We start from the raw sequence: 22,168 nt of genomic DNA on the forward strand, positions 1-22,168 counted from the left end.
GTTTTTTTTCTTGATTCCTTTAGAGGACACTTTCCTGAGTATAAAACCATAAAAACCCCAGAGAGCCTTTTAGGTGTAAAAAAGAAAATCTTACTCAAAGTCAAAAAATTTTTTTTTTCTACCAACACTTGGAAAATCACTAATAAAAACAAAACTCAACAAAACAAAACATTTTTTATAGTAAAATATTAATTAATATACCTTGATAAGTGTTATTATCCATAATTAAATTAATTTTTTACCGCACAAAAAATTTTGGGAGTAAGACAAATTACAACCTGATTTTTCACCACCAAAAAAAAAATTAAACTAGACAATGTTTAGCACTCTATAACTTTTGCACTAATTGGACAACGCAAATAATTTTGATGCAGTTAGAACCTAAATATATTTGGGATGACATACCAATCACTCAAAAGTACCGCAATAATATTCGATTTTTTTATTTATTGCTATGGGTCGTCCCACTGTGCAGCGCAGCGGCTCCAAATATTTAAATTTTGCGCGTGAACTGCGTACTGCTTGGAAAAATATTCAAGACAAAATTTGTCCCGAGAAAAAATTTGTATGAGAAATAAAATTTTTCCCGATCTGCGTACTAGGCTTTAAAGGCTTGGCCACACCGAAGGGTATGCGGTATAGCGGTAACGATATTTGTACTAAAAAAATTCCACACCTGAACGTTGATGTGTCAGTTTGGAATTTTTTTCATACAAGTACCCTCACCGCTACCCGTACCGCTACCGCATGCCCTCCAGTGTGGCCAAGCCTTAATGCTTAAAGGCTTGGCCACACCGGAGGGTATGCGGTAGAGGTACGGGTAGCGGAAACGATATTTGTATGAACAAAATTCCACATCTGAACGTTGATATGTCAGTTTGGAATTTTTTTCATACAAGTACCGTTACATCTACCCGTACCGCTACCGCATACCCTCCGGTGTGGCCAAGCCTTAAAATTCTATGCATTTGTTATATGTATGTACAAATTTCATCGCCCCCTTAAGAAGTCGTTAATTAAGTCATACAAACTTAAAAGAACTTCGTTGTTCCTGCTGCGTTCATAAATTTTATAGCCTTCTTTCAATACAGCCTAAATGAGATAATTTTGTAAATTAGATCAGTTCAAATTTCAAATTTAATTTTTTTTCTATACGATTTGGCATTCGAAATGAGGTAATTTGCGAAACTATCTGATTTGGGCTCTCTAACAGGTTATTAAATTGAATTTTAAAATAGTAAATTCTAATTTCTTATATTAAGAATTTTCTTTTTCGAAACCAATATTTGGTAAAACAAGAAATTTAAAAATTATAGAAAAAGAAATAAAATAGGCCTTTGATTGAATCTAGTAATATGGCAACCCTTCCTAGTACAATTATTAAACACAAATATTCAAGACCCTCTCATAGGGTGGTTGTTATCTTTCTTATCTCTTTTTCAGTACATTTTCTTGAGATCTATCTCATTTTTTTGAGATAGATATAGATCTCTATAAAATGTACTAAAAAGTGAGATATCTAGAGTCTGTTTTGCATATGAGTGAGCCATATATAGTTACTCTCATGCTATTCCTTTCTTTGTTAGGTTTAGTTGAATCAAATTAACACAAACAAAAACAATAACAAAACACAACAAATTTGTAAAAAGTTAATATGAGAAAAAGAGAAAACATAATAAATATTAAGAGATAAAAAGAAATCAGAAGAGTTGAAAGAGCGAGAACGAGGAAAATAATCACTCACACACTCACATAATTTGTATTCTTCGATTCGAAAAACTACTGTTGCTCTCTTTTATCTTCTTGATTATTTTCAATTTCTTGTCATGTTTTCATTTCAATTTTATTTCTGTCGCAGTTATATTCTTCCAGTAGAGTGAACAGTGAAATGACTATAAAATTGTTGTCGGCTAAATTTCTGTAACCTTTTTTTTTGAGATTGCTAAATAGAATTTTCATTTAAGTGTTTTCAGTAAAAAAACAAGTCAATTTATCAATTATTAAAATGGAAACATCTCAAAATTTAAATTCTGAAGAAAATATATCTTATTGTCATATCACGCCTCAGATAAAAATTGAAAAAACCTTCGACGAAGAAGATTCACAACAACAATATGAAAATTCTACATTTGACGAAACAACAACAAATAATGATTTTTTCATACAAAAATATGATTCTGAATCAATAACAAATAATAGCGAACAAAATTATGATTTTTTTCAAACAAATAATGACAATAATTATAATGATAATTATAAAAATGATGAAACTATACAAATGGAACATCCATTACTTTCAATATTGTCAGGTGAAGAATACAACATTGACATAAACACACACACAGCCACAAAACTTCAAACCATCTGCAACCAAATCCAATACCATCAAGAATTAAATCTAACTACACAAATACTATTCGATGGCAAATTCTTTACCCTAAAAGCCAGGGATGGCAATTCACTAATTGGTACTTGTATGATCTGTACACCCAACAGAGATATCACAGGTGCTTCATATTCCAATTTTAAAGCACATCTCTTAAGAAATCATGGTCAATTTATGATCACAAAACTCAATAAACACATTCGTTCGTCCAAAACTCGCTTAGGAGCAATTGAAAGAGCCAATTCGGCTAGTTCATTTGATGAAATCTATCAAAATTTAAGTCCAACTTATAAGGCAATTTTTGATGGGACATTTTTCACTTTAATTAGTAAAAATGATAAAAAACTTGTGGCATCATGTCAATTGTGCCAGACACCGACACAAATTCGAGGCACTTTACGTTCAAGTGCGAATTTTCAAGCACATATTCAAAGGATTCACGGGTATTCCGTTGTTAGGCAACTCAAAGAGCATCTTCGAAAATCACGAAAGGTGCAGAGCTACGAACGAAAACAATCGGCAAGACATGAAAGAGATTCCAAAGAGCACCTCAACATGAATCGTAGTGATTCGAGTTTTGAGGAACTCAATGATTCTCTTCTTTTGGAACCATCTGAGGATAACAAAGATGATATTTTATTAAAAGAATCTTTAACACACAATCAAATAGACATTCACAATTATTACAATGAAAATGAAGCAAGAAAAGCAATGTATAAAAGTTTAAGTCTAACATATCAAATACTCTTCGATGGAAGATATTTCATACTCAAATGGAAAACTTCATCATATAATAGAAAAATCTATTGTTCAATATGTCTTCTATGCAAGAGACAAATTAAAGGACAACATCTTAGGAATTTCCGAACTCATATTGGACACTTTCATGGTACTGCAATTTTGGAACAATTTAATAAACATATTAACTTGGAGACATCTCGATTGGAGATCGATAATGTTGTTTCCAAAGAAATGGAAAAGTCCTTATTATTATCTTTATTGAATAATGATGACGAAAAATTTGATACTTCTTTTCCATGGTCTGTTGATGATGACACAGAACAAGATGGTCCTTCATCAAGCAGTTCAAATAATTTAAATAATCTTCTTAAAGATTTAGCTTTAATATATCAAATACTTTTTGATGGGAAATTCTTTAAATTAAAATCTATAAAGCCATATGCAAAATATAATAAAAAATTGTTAACTGCCACATGCAAGATTTGTCGAAGGGACATAAATGGACAGCATATTATACATTTTCGAAGGCATTTGGAATTTAAACATGGCGAATGGGTAATGGATAAATTAAATGAGCATATAGATCGAGAGAAATTACGATTAGAACCAAAAATTGAAGAAAATGATGAAATTCAAACAAGTTCATTACCAACTTCAACAACAACAACAACAACAACAACAACAAAATCGACATCCGCAAAAACTTCTCTTTTAAAAAAATTAAATCCAGATTTACAAACACTTTTTGATGGAAAATACTTTACTGATTTACGAGTTCGACAATCTGGCAACAAAGTTGGAACATGCAAAGTGTGCAAACCTCACGCAGATGTTAAGGGAAATGCAGTTGCTCATTTTCGTGCACATCTCAAAAGAAAACATGGTGATGAAATGGTCGATGAAGTAAATAAATATATTTTATCAAAAAATCCTCGATCAGAGTCAAAAAATGATGAAAGTAGTGAAATTCAAACGAATTTATTAACATCAACTACTTCTTCTTCAACAACATCAATAAATAGACAAACACGAGTTCTAAACTATTTCTTAAAACCATCAATCCCATTGAGTGCAGTCAATTCGTCAGAATTTTGGACAATGTTGAATTGGTTCGATACAAAAATGCCTCGAATTACTCAAGAAGAACTTGTCGATCAAATTGAGATGAAATTTAACAATTGGAAGAGTAAAATTATTGAAATTTTGGAAGGTGTTGATTTTGTTTGTACAACAATTGATTTATGGTCGAAAAGGACACAATATAATTTAGCAATAACTTGTCATTGGATAGATGTGGAGACTTTTAAACGGAGATCAGTGGCTTTGGCGTGGAAATGTTTTGGTAGGTAATTTATTAAATTATATTCAATCTTTTCACTTGTATAATAATTTTATATTTGTTTAAAGATGAGTCCTTAGGACAATAAACAAAAACTTTAAAACTTAACACATAATTTCTTTTTTATATAAGAAAGACTTAAATTTATTTTTTTCTACCTGGTACCTATGTTAAATCACAACTTATATACCTGCAATCGTGAGGATTTTAAATTTGTTTGTTTTTCTATAGTTCTTGAATTTAAGTTCTATTAAATCGTGTATCCAAACAAGCTCCTAACTTTCTGCCAGACAACTGTGCAATCACCAAAATTTATGTTCATACGTTACATTTGGGAATTTCGGTTTGTGAATACTTTGTAGCAAATTATTAAAAACTAAAAGTTTTTGAAAAAAAAAAACATTTTAAACCATTTTAGGATATAATTTATGTATGATTTATTATTATTATTTATGATCTCTTATGTAATTATGATCATTATGTTAATTTGTGATGATCAGCACGCTTGATTAACAAAGTGGAGTAAATGTGGACGTGTTAAGATCAAAGAATGTTTCAAATGTTCCAGCTTGATGACAGTGAAATGGTAGTTGAATTCAAAAATGAGGGTGTGGACGAATAGCATGCTTATCAACAACAAAAAAAAGAGTGTTGTGAAGGCTCCATACTTAGAAAAAATCAGAAAGATTAGGATGAAAAACAGCCAATTTTTGTTCTGATTTACAGATTAACAATCAGACTTAAAGAAAAATTAATTGTGAAAAAACGGAAAGATCTAGCACTGTTTAATAGAATGGATATTGTTCTATAAGATAACATATAAAAAAAAACAAAGATATTCTCAATTTAACTTTTTGAATTAATTACAGCTTTTGGGTCTTTCTGCCCCAGTGTACGTCAGTCGCCATGCTTGTGCGAAGCTATCCAGTTGTGAAAAAAAATCTATACTCGCATGGCAAAACGATCCTTTTTGTTTTGATTTGTTCCTATTGAACTTACAATCTTACATCTCGGTCCTTTGCACTTAAGAAATGTATTTAAAATTAACTCTCTATTTCCCACTCATTATAAGAACTTTGTTGAAATGTTGCAAAGAATTGACAATTTGAGAGTTGAAATTCATTTTTCACACAATTTTGTTCTTGTCACATATAGCTTGAACTGTTTCTATTTAAATCATTATTTTTAGCCAATATCAGTTTCTGTGAATAAATTGTGAAAAAAATAATTCACGACTCGAAGAGAAATATATTTTTTTTTTCTATTCCTAGTTGGTATCAACATTTAAATGCTATCTCACTCTATCCCATTCAATGTATTACATTTTACAGCAATAAAAATCAACCCTTCTCTTTTCTATTTCATTTATAAAAGAATTTTAAAATGTTGCTAAACAATTTAATTCTTAGACACATGTTAGGATTAGGATAGGCCTCATCGCGATTCGCGAATTTTCATCGTTGAAATTTTCTGGCACAGAATTTGGTTCTACGTGCGACATCTTAATTTGGCGGGAAAGGCTCGAAATTCAAAAATTCAAATTGTTGAAAAGTAAATATGAGAGAAAAAGAGAAAACATAATAAACATTAGAAGAGTTGAGTAGTTTTTTTTTTTTGTCGACATTGAGGAAGAACGAGAACGAGAAAAATAATCAACTTACACACTCACAAATTTGCATTCTTCGATCAATTACTATTGCTCTCTTTTATCATCTTGAATATTTTTCAATTTCTTGTCATGCCTTTATTTCGAATTTATTTCTGTTGCAGTGATCTTATATTCTTCAGTAGAGTGACATGAGTATAAACTTGTTGTCGGCTAAATTTCTGCAACCATAATTTGTACTCGTTTTTGTGAGATTTGCTAATTATAATTATCATTTGAGCGTTTTTAGTTAAAGTATTATCAATTAAAATGGAAACTGAAGAAAATATACCCTATTGTCATATCACTCCTCACATAAAAATTGAAGAAAACTATGACGAAGAAAATTCCCAACAATATGAAAATACATTCGAAAAAAATGAATCGGAATCCATAACAACTAGCGAACAAGATCATTTCTTTCAAACAAATGACAATGATAATGATGATAAAATCAAACAAATGGAACATCCATTATTATCAATATTGTCATTTGAACAATGTCAAATCACTAACCAAATCCAATACCATCAAGAATTAAATCTAACAACTCGAATACTATTCGATGGTAAATTCTTTATCCTAAAAGGCAGGCATGGCAATTCACTAATTGGTACTTGTATGATCTGTACACCTCACAAAGATATGAGAGGTCCAGCATTTTCTGATTTTAAAAGACATCTCTTTAGAAATCATGATCAATCTATTGTCGAAAAACTCAACAAACACATTTCCTCGGAAAAAATTCGCTTAGGAGCAATTGAAAAAGCCAATTCGGCTATTTTAAATGATGAATTCTATCAAAATTTAAGTCCATTTAATAAGGCATTATTTGATGGGACATTTTTCACTATACATAGTAAAAATGAAAAAATAATTGTGGCATCATGTCAATTGTGCCCAGCACATATTCGAGGCAGTTTACGTACAAATACTAATTTTCGAAGACATATTAAAAGTATTCACGGGGATTCCGTTGTTGAGCAATTCAATGAGCATCTTCGAACTGAACGAAAACAATCATCGAGACAAGATACAGACGGCATCTTAGATGCAAGTTCTAGAGTAAATCTCAAAAGGAATCGTAATGATTCGAGTTTTGAGACTCTTCGCTTGGAATCACCATCATCTCAAATGATCCAGGATGACAATTTATTAGTAGAATCTTTAACACAAAATGAAATAGAAATTGACAATTATTACAATGAAAATGAAAACAGAAAATCAATGATGAAAAGTTTAAATCTAACATATCAAATACTTTTCGATGGAAGATTTTTCATACTCAAATGGAAACATTTTTCAAATAATAGAAAGATCTATTGTACATTATGTGTTCTATGCAAGAGACAAGTTAAAGGACATCATTTTAGTAATTTTCGATCTCATATTAGTCGCTATCATGGTACTGAAAATTTGGAACAATTTGACGAACATATTACATCGAAGAAATCTCGATTGGAGATTGTTACCAAAAAAATGGAAGAATCTTTATCGAATAATGATGAAGAAAAAATTGAGACTTCTGTAGATGATGAAACAGAAAAAGATGGTCCTTCAAGCAGTTCAAATTATCTTCTCAAAGATTTAAAATTAACAAATCAAATACTTTTTGATGGGAAATTCTTTAAATTAACGACTATAAAGCCATATAAAAATTATAATAGAAAATTGTTTACTGCAATATGCAAGATTTGCCAAAAGGTAGTAAATGGAATACATATTATAGTTTTTCGAAAGCATTTGCAATCTAAACATGGCGAATGGGTAATGGTTAAATTAAATGAACATATAGATCGAGAGAAATTACGATTACAGCCAAATACTGATGAAACAAATTCATTACCAACTTCAACTTTAACAACAACAACAAAATCGACATCCGCAACAAACTCTCTTTTAAAAAATTTAAATCCAATTTTACAAAGACTTTTTGATGGAAAATACTTTGTTGATTTTCGAGTTCAAAGAAGTGGCAGAAAAGTTGGAACATGCAAAGTGTGCAAACCTCAGGCAGATGTTAAGGGAAATGCAGTTGCTGATTTTCGTGCACATCTCAAAAGAAAACATGGTGATGAAATGGTCGATGAAGTAAATAAGTATATTTTATCAAAACAACCTCCATTAGAGTTAAATAATGATGAAAGTAGAGAAATTCAAACGAATTTATTAACATCGACTACTACTTCTACTTCGACAACATCAATAAATAAACAAACACAATTTAATACAAATATTTTAAATTATTTCTTAAGACCATCAATTTCATTGAGTGAGTTGAATTCGATAGAATTTTGGACATTGTTTGATTGTTTCGATACAAAAATGCCTCGAATTACTCAGGAAGAAGTTCTAACTCAAATTGAGATGAAATTTGACTTTTGGAAGAGTAAAATTATTGAACTTTTGGAAGGTGTTGATTTTATTTGTACAACTATTGATTTATGGTCGAAAAAGTTACAATATAATTTAGCAATAACTTGTCATTGGATAGATGTGGAGACTTTTAAACGAAAATCAGTTGCGCTGGCTTGGAAATGTTTTGGTAGGTAATTTATTATGTATATTCAATCTTTTGACTTATAAAATAATTTTACATTCGTTTTTAGACATTTCCTTAGGACAGTTTTTGAAAAAGTTAAATTTTGAAGAAAAAAAAAAACATTTCAAACCATTTTTGGACATTTCATTTTTCCTTATTTTGAATTTTTCTTTGGTTTATCTCAAATTTAAAGACATTTATTAATAATGCTTAAATAATGTCAGAAGAATAGGAGAATTGAATCCAGAAAACCCAGAATCCCGAAAAACCAAACTCCCGAAAATAAAAAAGAAAAAGTAAAAAGCTCTTCAAAATTGACTGTTCACTGAAACTTTAATTGAAACATAAAAAAAAAATGTATAACAATTTAAACATAAAATAATTATAATTTATAACTTAAATATTATATATAACTCAATTTCTAAATTGACCTCAATTTATAAAGTAGACTTGGAGAATAAAATGAAGGTGATTGAATTTTTATTAAAGGGTAATAGGTTACACCTTGTAAGGCACGAAATCGAGTGTCATTTTCATCAGTGTATAAAACAAAGGAGAAACATTATTTTTTTTTTTGGAGTAGTTTGTTTAAGTATATCAATAGGTAACAGAATAGACTAATGTGAAAATTTGTAATGATGTGAAATTTTGTAAATGGCGGCGTAGTTCAGGATGATAGTAAAATCCTGTGCTCCCATCGGGCGACCAACTAACTCCAACAGTTTTTAACCGATTGGGCTGAAATTTTGTGTGGAGCTTAAAAATACTATTCTCTAGTGAAGTACGTATTTTTGGAAATATTAAAATTTAACGATTTTATGAGCTTTTTTTCACCGAATTTTGTTTTTGGAAAAAAATATTTTTTTTTTTTTTCAAATTAATGCCATTTCTTTAAAAATCCTATGTACTTCACTAATGAATAGTATTTTTAAGCTGCACACAAAATTTCAGCCCAATCGGTTAAAAACTGTAGGAGTTAGTTGGTCGCCCGATGGGAGTACAGGATTTTACTATCATCCTGAACTACGCCGCCATTTACAAAATTTCACATCATTACAAATTTTCACATTAGTCTATTCTGTTACCTATTGATATACTTAAACTAAACAAACTCCAAAAGAAAATAATGTTTCTCCTTTGTTTTATACACTGATGAAAATGACACTCGATTTCGTGCCTTACAAGGTGTTATTACCCCTTAAGTGATCTCTTGGTACTATCTTTTAAGTTAAAGTTAAAATTATAAGAAATTTTAAACGTAATAAATTGCCTTTCTAAAAAATAGTTATCTTTTTATCAGAAAAAAATGTCCACTTTCAAAAACAAAAAAATGTTTGAAAATGTTGGTATTGAAATACCTAGTTCTAATTGTTGGATTGCGCCTATGGAAAATAATATTTAGTATGTACTAAGATTGTAAAAACTAAGTAAAAACTAAAGAATATTAGGTTTCACTTGCTTTTCTTTTTATCATTATACGATCATTTTTTAGAGATAAGGCCTATCGAAAGTCAAAAGAACGAATTTTGTTGTTCCTTTGATTTTTTGGGCTAGTGTATGTTTGTTGAAAAGAATGTAAGAAGATATATTTGTGTCTATTGGAATCAAAATCAATGCATTCAACTTTTTGAAAAAAAAAAAAATAGTTAGTGACGCAGTTTATTTCAACTTTTCAACTTCTTGTTCCAGAGATATGAGTTATAGGAATTTTAATGTTTGAATTAACCAAATTTTTAATGTTTTCCACATTCTCTAAGAATCAAAACAACATAATTCCTGATATAAAACAAGATAATATCGATAACTTCCCGTAAGAATGTATATTAAGCGACATTATTAAAACGAAAGAAACAACATTTTTAAGTGAGGAAACTTATCGGTTGACTTATTTTATTTTCTCTAGTTTAATTTGTATACATGATAGGGCAGCGAAACCCGGTGCTTAACTCATAGTATAGTTTCACATCAAAAAATCATTTACTAAAAAAATGCTTAGTATATTCTTCTATTATTGTCAAGATTTAAAATTAAACTGTTCCGATGCATAATTTTCAAAAACAACTCTATTGCAAAATGGAAAAGGTGGAAGTCGTCAAACGACCGCGAATTCGAATTACAAATTTCAGTATTTAATAATGGCGCAAAATGCAAACAAGATTTTAATCATCTCGATTATTAATTTTTTAGTGAATATAATAAAGTACAAATTGTAAAAAATATGTTTTGCTATTCTTTTTTGTAGAACGATTCATAAGCCCTCGAATACTTGTGTCTTTCCACTGTATCGATTGTCGTCTTAATAGTCCAGTAATTTTAGGTTTTATCTGCGGAAAAATTCCTACTGGGCTCGATTTTGGTATAGACCTTCGTTACGGCGTTGTTATGAAGATGTGAAAAATCGACATTGATATCGCGTCCGCGTTAGAAGTTATAGAGGTCAAAAGGTCACGAAAATCAGTTTTTCGCATATATCTCGTGACCTGTTGCTCGGAGGTCAATAGGGGTCTATAGAATTTACAGAAAAATGCATAAGGCAATATTTGTAGATAATTTTATGACGAACTGATTTTCCATAGACCCCTATTGACCTCCGAGCAACAGGTCACGAGATATATGCGAAAAACTGATTTTCGTGACCTTTTGACCTCTATAACTTCTAACGCGGACGCGATATCAATGTCGATTCATAACAACGCCGTAACGAAGGTCTATACCAAAATCGAGCCCAGTAGGAATTTTTCCGCAGATTGGGGTAAAAAATGCCTAAAATTACTGGGCTATAACCTTTAAGTCGACAAAAGGGGTAGTATTTCTCTCCGTTTAAAATGCTTCTGCAAAGGTCCTTAAAAAAAATGTGATCTTTCACGTGGTACCGTCAAATAATTCTGTTAAAGATTATTTGTTTAAAAACTAACTATCGGAATGTTTCTTGTTGTTTGGTAAAAAGTTTTTTCTATCGCGTTAAAGTTGTACACAAAAATTTTAACTATTTTATTGAAAAACAAAAAGATGAACACTATTGTTTCATAAATATTTCTTTATTTTTTTCCAGATACTTCTCCAGATGGATGTAACACAGATGTACTTTACAAAGAAACTCTAAACAATTTCAATTTGTCATCGGATAAAATCGTATCGAATGTAACGAAAAATTGCTACAATTTCACTCAAATCTTCAAAGACTTGAATATAAATACCAAAATCAAAGTTGATACCATCAATGAAAATCACACTGTACAAACAAAAGATCTATTACCATCACCATATAATTGTTATACCGAAACGCTTAGTTGTATAGCAACAATTGATGTACCCAAAGTAATCGATTCTAACTCTTCATTAAAGAAAATCAATGAATTGACTCTAAAGAAAGTTTTTTCATTTTTATCTCTGGCATCAACCTGTCCCAATTTGTCGGGAATGTTGACAAATTTAAAAAAGCCAGACATTACAAAATGGAATACGATTTTCAATTCGATATCTTGTGTTTTGAAACTTGAAGAAAAGTCATCCTTCACTGAACTATTTAAAATGGTCAAATTAGAACCTTTTACCGATGAAGAAGTCAAATATCTCCGAGAATATGTCAAATGTTTAAGTCCCTTGGCAATGGCATTTGAGCGTTTACAATGTGAAAAAGGCACATATCAGGGTTTTGTTTTGCCAACTCTTTTGGAAATGAGAAAGAAATGTGTGAAGCTTCAAGAAGGCAATGACTTGACTGTATGCCAATCGATTTTGGAAACAATTCTAGATGCGTCTATGAAAAGATTTGAAATATATTTCAAACCAAATCCAGAGTCGGAGTGTTTAACTATTGCTAGTCTTTCGCATCCTTTTTTCAAAGAAAAATGGGTTTCAGCCATTGATAATTTAGAAAGGACTAATGTAAGAGAGCTTTTTATTAATGCCGTTAAATGTGAGAACTCCAAATTAAATCAAGCAGAAGAAGAAAATATTCAGGAAACGGTAAAATGCGAACAAGAAATTGATGAATTTTACTTTGGCGAGGAGAAACCGAAAGTAAATACAAAATCAAAGCTTTCCATTGAAGTAGAAGCCCTAAGGTTAGTATAATTGAAATGTATACAAAATTAAATAATTATTTTAATTCTTTGTTTTTTTTTTTTTTACTTAGATACTTGGACGATGAGCGAAGAGACTTAAAAATGCTGGACGATTATCCGACAGTTAAACGAGTATTTTTAAAATACAACACAGGCTTGTCATCGTCAGAACCTTTTGAAAAACTATTTCCAATTGAAACAAGAGAAAATATTGCCAGATATGATATATTGGCGGATGAGTTGATAGAAGAAAGAGTATTACTAAGTGTTAATAAAGATGAATTAGTTTTATAAATACAAAAAAAGATAGGTTTTGGTTTTATTTTTTTTTTTATAAATTTAAATTCAATTCGTATTTAACATTGTTTGATATTTTATAGTGTAGGTTTCCTATGTTTTGAATTAAAAAAAAAAGAGATAAAAATGCATACAACGTTGTATTGTCTTTATGTTAAAAACGCTTCGTATTACTGAATCAAGATTTTTATTAATAAATGAATGTTTTTAAAACACAGTACATATATGTAATTTTTGTTTATGTGGTAGCTCTGGAGCTGTCTTCGACAAGTTATACAATCTATAGGAATAACTTCAAGCAAGCCAGTTATAAAAACATGAATAGGCAGATTATTCTCTATCTCTCTGAATGGACGACTATAAGTGATTTTGAAATGCTTCTATTAGCAATGTTTTAAATCCATTCTAGAATTGCAAACGAATCTCAATAGTAATTTGTTCATCATGAAAAAAAACTACAATATGTTATTTTAAAGGAATAAGATCGTTTCGCAAAAAAGTGCTCATTTTAGATTAGATTGATAATAATTTAAAAAAAAATAATCAACACTTACCCATACAATATATAATACCTACATATAGGCAAAATTTTTCAAGTTAATTCGAGAAACTTACCTGTAAAAAGAAAAGAAATAAAATTTATTAAACAAAGTAATTTATTATGAATACATTTAAACAATAATTGTTCTAAACAATTGCAACACTACAAATCTAAATCCGATTATGTGAAACAACTTTTACAAAAAAAAATGTAGGTACTTAAAATAATTCAATTCCAAACAATCAAAAATTCGATATGCAGTCGACTTGCATTCGATTTTTTATGTCCTTAAATGAATTCCAATGAAAAAAGTTCGCTCCTTTTTCCCGAAGAAACGATCTTTTTTAAATCTCTTTTTGAGACGGATTTACACAGATTTTTACACACACTACAACTTTGACTAATACGCAACGTCAAACCAAAGTAAAATTTTGTAAAGAAATGAAAAACCAGAGCCATTTTTTGTAAATTTGTGAAATACCTATAAATCATTTTAAGGCAAAAAAAAAAATTAAAAAAAAGTATGTACATACGTCGTTTTGTTCTTACTATGAAGTTACGCATATTCTTTTGATTTTCATTGGTCACTTGGTCACACATACATTCACAAAAAGAGATCGCTACCTTTCTAAATTTCCTAAACAGGCAAGAAGTATGGAATTTTAAAAGCGACTGCAATTAGTTGAAAGGAATTCGAAATACACATAGTCCAAAAAGTCTCCGTGGAGCTACAATTTTTTTAAGTTTTTTCCTTAAAATATTGAATTTAAGATATCGAAATTTTTTTTACAGAAGGTACCAGAAATCAAAGAGAGTATATCAATAAATATTTTTTTAAAAAAATTATAGCATTTTATTTAAAATTATTAAAATAACAAAAATTCGTAGCATAAAAAGAAAAAAATAAGGAACAAAAAAGTCTCCGTGCAGTTAATTTTTTGACTAATTTTCGTTGAAAAAAACTAAATAGAAGTCACTTTACTAAGAAAAAAATAAACTTATAACTAGTAGGACCTCCTCTGTTCTTGACCACTTCCTGCAATCTGTATCTAATCGATTGGACAAGATTGGTGGTCGTATCTGGAGAAATTTTGTTCCATTCGTCAAGTATGATCGTATGATCATTTTTTCTTCGTTAACTCATAGGATTCAGATCTCGAGACGAAGCGGAATGTTTTACTTGCGTACCTACTTTGTTGGAATATTGTCCTCTTCGAACGTAAAGTTGTTTGCGAGACCCAGTTTTTTGGGTATTTCTTTAAGAATTTTCAAGTACTCAAAGTTATCCTTGGTATTTTTTATGAAAACAAGATTTCCAACGCCGGAAAAAGCCATTTTTTTTTTACTCGAGGAAGAATTTTCAATGAAAACCGCATTAAAATTTGGGATTTTTGCAATTTACTCACAGTTTTTAGGATATTTGGGCGAAACTGACTTATGATTCGGATTCAGGACGTCAAAATACATATATGTTTACTACCGAAAAAGGGAAAGGACAACTCCAATCCGGCAAATCTCCGGTCGATAAGTCTCCTTCCAAGTATCAGCAAGGTATTTGAAAAAGTTATCAATAGGGCTCTGTCTCAGTGGGCTGAGGACAACAATATCATACCGGATAATCAATTCGGGTTTAAGGCAGGACATGATACTATTCATGCCGCGTCTAAACTTGTATCTGATATTCAGTGGAACAAATCTAAAAAACAGTGCACGGGTGCCTGTCTTGTTGATTTGGAAAAAGCTTTCGACACCGTTTGGTTAGAAGGTCTCTATCTTAAATTAACAAGACTTGGTATAAGTAAACCACTTTTATATATGCTTTATGACATGCTCAATGGTAGAACGTTTGTTGTCAAAAGTGGCAATGTAACTTCTACTGGAGTTTTTAATATTAAAAATGGTCTTCAACAGGGAGCGGTGAACTCACCGATTCTCTTTAGTATTTACACCAGCGATCTGATAGGAAGTCTAACTCAGGCAATTGCGTATGCCGACGACCTAATTGCGTACAGAACAGATCCAAAAGTTGAGGTCATAAGAATTCTCTTGCAACGTGACTTTGACAAAATTCAGCGATATTGTGATGACTGGAAGTTGAAAATCAACTGTCAGAAATCAGAAACGATTCTATTTAGGACCCCCTTGGCTAGGGCCTCAAGGGATACGCGAAGGAACTGGCGGAAGCTGGCGATCGCTGGACCACACGGACATCCACTGCCGAGTAAAAGTGTAGTAAAGTAACTTGGCATCTGGCTAGATCAATATCTATATTTCAATAGACATATGGATGCTGCTCTGGCCAGAGCTAGGGGAGCTTTTGCCCTGACGAAACGGCTGTTTTATAGCAGTCGGCTTGACACCAGGGTTAAGGTGATTTGCTACATGGCCCTTATCCGGCCGATGATTGTCTATGGATGCCCTGTGTGGTTCAACGTTGCTCCATCTCAAATGGAAAAGTTTCGGGTGTTTGAGAGGCAGTGTCTTAGACGCTGCCTTGGTCTGCACAGAACACCCGAATCTGATTACACGCATTACTATTCCAATGAGGTTTTATACAATAGGGCCAACATAAATAGAATTGATAACTTTAGGCTGAAGCTTGTTCGTGGCCACGTTTCAAGAGCGATGTCCTCTTCAAATAGCTACATTTTTGGGGCTTACTACCCTAACGACGAATACTTCAAGAGTGTGTGTTTAAGCGGCTATATTCCGCCTGAGGCATTCCTCTATTTAGATAGTCGGGGGCTTGTACAAGATAGATTGGCAGTTCCGCTAATCTACCACGTCGGGCGAAGAACCGTGCATAGGCGACTGCTGTATGACAGGGACATCCTCGCATTAGGCGGAGAAGGGCGTCTTCGGTTCAGTAGGACTGTGTCCGATCGGGACCGAAGAGATAGGGTAAAACAGGAGAACCAGTTTTGGTGGCTTAGTAATTTGTAGTTTGAATTGATATGACAAAGTGGTCTTTGTTTTTATGCCTTGGCCGGCTTACATAGTTTTAGGTGTTTAGTTTTAAGTAGGGACAGTCGGGGTGGCACAAAAAAAAAAAAAAAAAAAAAAACAAAAAAAAAATACAAAAAAAAATACAAAAAAATACAAAAAAAAAAAAAACAAAAAAAAATAAATACAAGAAATACAAAAAAAAAACAAAAAAATACAAAAAATACAAAAAATACAAAATTGCTTGCTGTGGCTGTTCTAGTTTTTAAGTAGTTTTAATTAGTTTGTAAGTAGTTTTAATTAGTTTGTAAGTTTTTAAAATAAGAAAAAAAAATGATAAGATTCCAAGTTTTTTTAAAATTATTTCTTGGTGAAAAATAAAAGCCATTGAAATATTAGTATAAAAATAGTTATAAGGCCGAAAGGCATTAGTATTAAGAAAATTGAATTATAACTTAGAGTGCCCGTATAGGGCCAGTAAGTTAGTTGTAAGTAATTGATAAGTAGGCTAGTTTTTATGAATTTTTGTCTAGCTTTAAGATAGTTTTAAGTTGATGAAAAATAAAAATGAATTGAACATTGAAAAAAAAATTACATATATGTTTATTGTTTAAATATTGGCTCTTTTTTTGTGGGCCTTTGTTATCATGGGCAAGAAAAATGTTTATACTATCGTAAGGAAAAAAAGACTGAAATTGAAACAGAGAGTATCTGGAAAATTTGCAATTTATTGACAGATAGCGTTAATACTATCGTATGCATTTTTATGTTTTACACAACAATTCAAAGTAAACAACTAAAATTTAAAAAATGAGGCCATGAGACTGAAGAAAAAATATTTTATTCACTGCAATTTTTGTTTTTAATATGCGAATTTATTTGATTTCGTTTTTGTTGCTCCTAAGTGTAGAACACGACATTACTTTTTTGAATAGTGTATACCTACTAATAGATGTGAATTTTTTATAAAAATCGAGACTTATATTTTTGAATTTCGATTGGGATTTTTTTTTTTAATCTAAAGTGAAAAATAGTTCATTAAATTTGAGATTTTTCCGATTTCCCGTCTCTTCTAAAAAATTATCTCTTAAAAAAGAAGTCACTAAAAGTAAAAACCCAGATTTTATAACATATCCTTATGATAACTTTATTATTTTTATAAGGTACAAAACAAAAAATACTTTATTACTTGCATAAAATTGTTAGTTCTATCAACTAAATAAAGAAACTTATAAATAAAAATTACATTTTTACTCCTCCTTGTTGTTGAACAACATCGTTTTGTTGCACTTAAGATTGGCTGAAGCGATCAATGTCCAATTTCTCTGCTTTCATCAGTGTTTGATGAATCTATTGGGGCGGCTATTTTTGAAGAAATATATTCATTTACCTCATCGAACATTGCATTACCATGTTTCTTTTGGACATGATCTAGAAATTGAACAATTGAACATAGCTTGATTACTTTTTGTTGAGGTTGACACAACTTGCATCTTACAACTTTGCTAGTTTTTTTAATTTTCAACAATTCAAAATATCTTCCATCGAAAAGTATTTGAAGTTTTCGATTTAAATTTTTCAAAAGTGGAAATTTCAAATCCACAACAGAATTTTCTTTTTGAATTAATGATGATGTTGAAGTTGGCAATTCTGGATTTGTTTGAATATTGTTTAATCGAGATTTTTCCATACAAAGATATTCATTTAATTCCTTCAAAATCATATTTCCATGTTTCTTTTTCAAATGCATTCGGAAATAGTGTATGCTTTTTCCATTTACAGTAGCGAGCAAAAAAAATGCAAACGAAAGAGGTTTAAAGAGTTTTCAACAAGAACTAAGTTACCAAATTTGGCATATTGAAACTGTTTTATTTTCATTAAACAGAATCAATTTGTGGAATATTTTACTCCAAAACCATTATTTGGTCAAAAGTCTACCTAAATATGCGTCTTTAGACGAGCAAAAAAATGTAAATGTTTTTATTGTTTGCATTTTTTTTGCTCGCTACTGTATATCTTTCCGGCAAAACAGACATGTTGCAATAAACGATTTTTTATGATGATCGTTTATATATGGTTTTATAGTCTTTAAGGTGAAAAACCTTCCATCGAAAAGGACATGATAAATTAAATCCAATTTCTTTATTTCCATGTCCATTTCATCTTTACTTAATATCGGACAAACATTTAGTATTGTCTCTAATCGAGATTTTTCCAAACGAATATGTTCGTCTAGTTCTATCATAATTGCATTACTGTGATTTTTTTGAAGATGCATTCGAAAAATTACAAGTGATTGTCCTTTGACAAGTGTCTTGCAGAACATACATGTTGCACAAAATTTTCGAACAGGCTTTTTCGAAAAAAAATATAAACTTGTTGTCTTTTTAAGTAGGAAAAATCTTCCACTAAAAAGGATTGCATTTGTTAAAGATAAATTCTTTGTATGCAAATTCATTGAGATAGTGTTGCGTGTGACGTCATCGTCATCAAATTGATCTTCATCAATTGATAATATTGATAATAATGGATGGTCTATTTGTTTGTTTGTTTCATCATCGTTAATTGTTTGAACAAATTCTTGATTATTGTCATCAGATTTGGGTTGATTTTTTGATAAAAAATCAGTTATTTCAAATTTATTTTCATATTCTGTATCATTATCGTCGAAGTTTTCCATTTTAATGGAAAGAATGTTATAAGGATAGGATAAATGATTATCATTGAAATTAATATTACTGTTAATATTATCATAATCCATTTTAATTGTTGATTAACCTTATATTTTGTAAACAACAAACGAAAACAAATAATCATCGAATTTTTAAGGAGATTCATAAAAATCAACATAAACAAAAATCATACTAGACTAATGGCAAAAAATAACAGTAGTTGTGTTTATATATTTGTCTCATTTTCGCTTCGGCAACAGATTTAGTAATTTTTTTGTTTTGTCTTGCTCAGTTCATATCATATTTTCTCTTTCATTTATTTATTTATGAGATGAGTTTTGCAAGCGTATGAAAGAGCACAAAATAATCTGTTCAAGGGTTGCCTTTTTGATTAGGTGCGTCCCACAAAGAGAGGGTTAGGCGCGTCCCATAAAAAAAAAAATGTCTGAGGGGTCATGTCATTCTGAAAGAGGGCAAAATAATTTTGTGGGACAAATTTCTCACATGAATGCAATTTTTTTTTTTTCTCAAATCCAACACTTCAACTGCCACTTCACACAACTCCAACTTTTCTTCAAATATTCAATTGTGAAAAAAATTATTTCGTCAAGCAAGCTCAAAACAATAACATATCCTTCAAATTTTCATTAAATTTTTCATGTTTTTAGCACTTTTATAGCTACACACCACCAAAAAACAAACGTCAAAACAATAAAACCCTAGAACGCAGCTGAAACGAAACGAAATTTTTTACACAAAATTTCGTTACCGAAATCTTGAACGAAAAATTTCGTTTTGCTTTTTGTTTTTCAGTACGCAGCTCTAGCGAAAAATTAGAGAATTTTCACTTATTTGTCACTTACTTTTTACTGTCCTGTGCATTTTTCTTGACTCCAAGAGCAATGTTGACGGTTTTTTCACTTTTAATTTATTTATTTCTTGCTTTAAAAAATATTTTCTGTTAATTTTTCTTGATTTTAAATTAATTTTGAATTTTTTTTATTTTGACTTTGACAGAATACTCGATGATATTTTTTCGTTAGCATTTTCGTTGTCGACTTTGGAGACTTGAAAATTTTTCGTTTCGCATCAGCAGCGTACAAGGCTTTGCTTGTCATTTTCTTCTAAAGAAACATAAAATAAGATTTAAAACTTAAATTAAAATATAAAACTAGACTGCCTAAACAAGAACTCCCCAACTAGCACAACAGCTTCTGTAAATTGAAATCTCGCAGGTTCTACTTTTCATACAGCTTGTATTGAGCTTGCTTCAGAAGTTAACTGCTTATAGAAATTCGGTCTTGTTTAACAACTTCTAATAAATTGTTTAAATACTCTTAAAGAAATTTAAACGAAGAAAGATTGTTTTTTTTGGATAAGCCTGTGGTCGAACTACGGCATACGTACGTTAACGTATTGACGCTTTATGTCTCTATCGTTTTCTTCTGATTGAATAGAGAGAGCAATAGTCAAAACGTTAACGAACGTATGCCGTAGTTCTTCCCCTGATTAATGAACTTATAGAAATTACCAAGTTTTGTATGTACTTGATTTTTGGTTTTAATATAAAATAATCTAGCTCGGACACTTTTTGGTGTTGACATTGAATAATTTAGCTCGGACATTTTTTTGCTATTTGAACTGATTAATGAATATACTAGAATGGCCAAGTAGGTAGACTGGTGGACTACCACAAAGCAGATACATGCTCGATTCCTGTGTGTGGTAAAAGAATTATATACTTTTAAAATTATTATTAATAGATATACTAAAAACTAATGGATTGTTATGGGTTGGGGTCAAAATTCTGCCGGGGTCAAAATTCTTTTGTCAAAATTCTTTTGTCAAAATTCTGCTTTCAAAATTCTGCTTTACAAAATTCTGCTTTCAAAATTTTGCTTTTCAAAATTCTGTTTTTCAAAATTCTGCAAAAAATTAAAAAAGGGTTTGGAAAATGTTAAAAAGCTCGCGCTTTTTAAAATTTTCCAAACACTTTTTTAATTTTTGCAAAAATTTGTAAAGTCATTTTCTGCTTACTTGATTACTTACCTTCATAATTTTTCATTCTTTGAATGCAATAACACGGTGTTACAAAAATGAGGTTTTAAAATATACGCGGGCGGAGACCTATCAGGTTTTGTAGAGCTAGTCGCACTGAATACGAAACGGTATTTGAAAATTCCTTAACACCCCCAAAATCTGGAGTTACGGGCAAAAAACGGTTTTTTGGACCTTCGCCCATTGAAAAAATTCTAGCTTCGACAATTTTTTACCCATTTTCGATTTTTTTTACAGTTTCTGATAGAAGATAAATATACCTTCTTAACAATGTATAAAACATGTTCCTAATTTTTCTAAGCCAATGTTGAAGTGATTTTCATAAAAAATACCTCGATCAATTGGGAAATAAATATAGTTTTAGAATATATTTTTTAAATAGCATGTTGTTTTGAAAACATATACTTTAAATTGATGCCGAAGTTGGGCAAATGACAAAAAAAATTGAATTTTTGAACTTTGACATCTTATAAATTCTAAGTGGTTTAACCGAGTTACATGTTTTATACATTGTTAATAAGGTATATTTATCTTCTATCAGAAACTGTAAAAAAAAATCGAAAATGGGTAAAAAATTGTCGAAGCTAGAATTTTTTCAATGGGCGAAGGTCCAAGAAACCGTTTTTTGCCCGTAACTCCAGATTTTGGGGGTGTTAGGGGATTTTCAAATACCGTTTCGTATTCAGTGCGACTAGCTCTACAAAATCTGATAGGTCTCCGCCCGCGTATATTTTGAGTGTTACACCGTGTAATTAATTTTTGTTTAATAAATGAATAAATTTGAAAATATTAAGAAAAGGTAATACATTTTCGAAAATAATTAAAATTTTTTTAATTTATCAAATAAAGATGAATATTCAAAAATTTGAATAAGAAAAGGTATATTTTGTATCAAACAACATCGGTTCCAATAAGTTAAACATAGATTTTATTTGAA

General features: G+C 30.5%; 2 protein-coding genes across 8 annotated transcripts in view; one reads left to right on the top strand and one right to left on the bottom strand.

Annotated features, from left to right (window-relative positions):
- LOC129905267 (leupaxin) overlaps positions 1–22,168 on the bottom strand; it is a 162,554-nt gene that overhangs the window by 64,734 nt on the left and 75,652 nt on the right. The window contains exon 1 of one of the 7 annotated variants that reach the window (XM_055980705.1): positions 20,037–20,070. The exons of the other annotated variants lie outside the window; for them this stretch is intronic. Within the exon in view, the coding sequence (XP_055836680.1) occupies positions 20,037–20,055 (19 nt within the window). The 5' untranslated portion in view covers positions 20,056–20,070. Of the gene's footprint in view, positions 1–20,036; positions 20,071–22,168 lie in introns of those variants that run through there. 7 annotated transcript variants of the gene reach the window in all.
- Positions 1,842–13,110, top strand: LOC129905264 (uncharacterized). Its single transcript, XM_055980699.1, has 3 exons — positions 1,842–4,469; positions 11,706–12,720; positions 12,792–13,110. Exons 1-3 carry the CDS (start codon positions 2,006–2,008, stop codon positions 13,012–13,014), a joined length of 3,702 nt encoding a protein of 1,233 aa, XP_055836674.1. The 5' UTR covers positions 1,842–2,005; the 3' UTR covers positions 13,015–13,110.

This window comes from Episyrphus balteatus, chromosome 1 (genome assembly GCF_945859705.1).
Source record: "Episyrphus balteatus chromosome 1, idEpiBalt1.1, whole genome shotgun sequence".
Taxonomy (NCBI): Eukaryota; Metazoa; Arthropoda; class Insecta; order Diptera; family Syrphidae; genus Episyrphus; species Episyrphus balteatus.

Coding starts and splice junctions, on each gene's coding strand:
- LOC129905264 (XM_055980699.1), top strand. CDS start 2,006: ATGGAAACATCTCAAAATTTAAATTCTGAAGAAAATATATCTTATTGT. Junction 4,470..11,705: donor TTTGGCGTGGAAATGTTTTG/GTAGGTAATTTA, acceptor ATTTTTTTCCAG/ATACTTCTCCAGATGGATGT. Junction 12,721..12,791: donor ATTGAAGTAGAAGCCCTAAG/GTTAGTATAATT, acceptor TTTTTTACTTAG/ATACTTGGACGATGAGCGAA.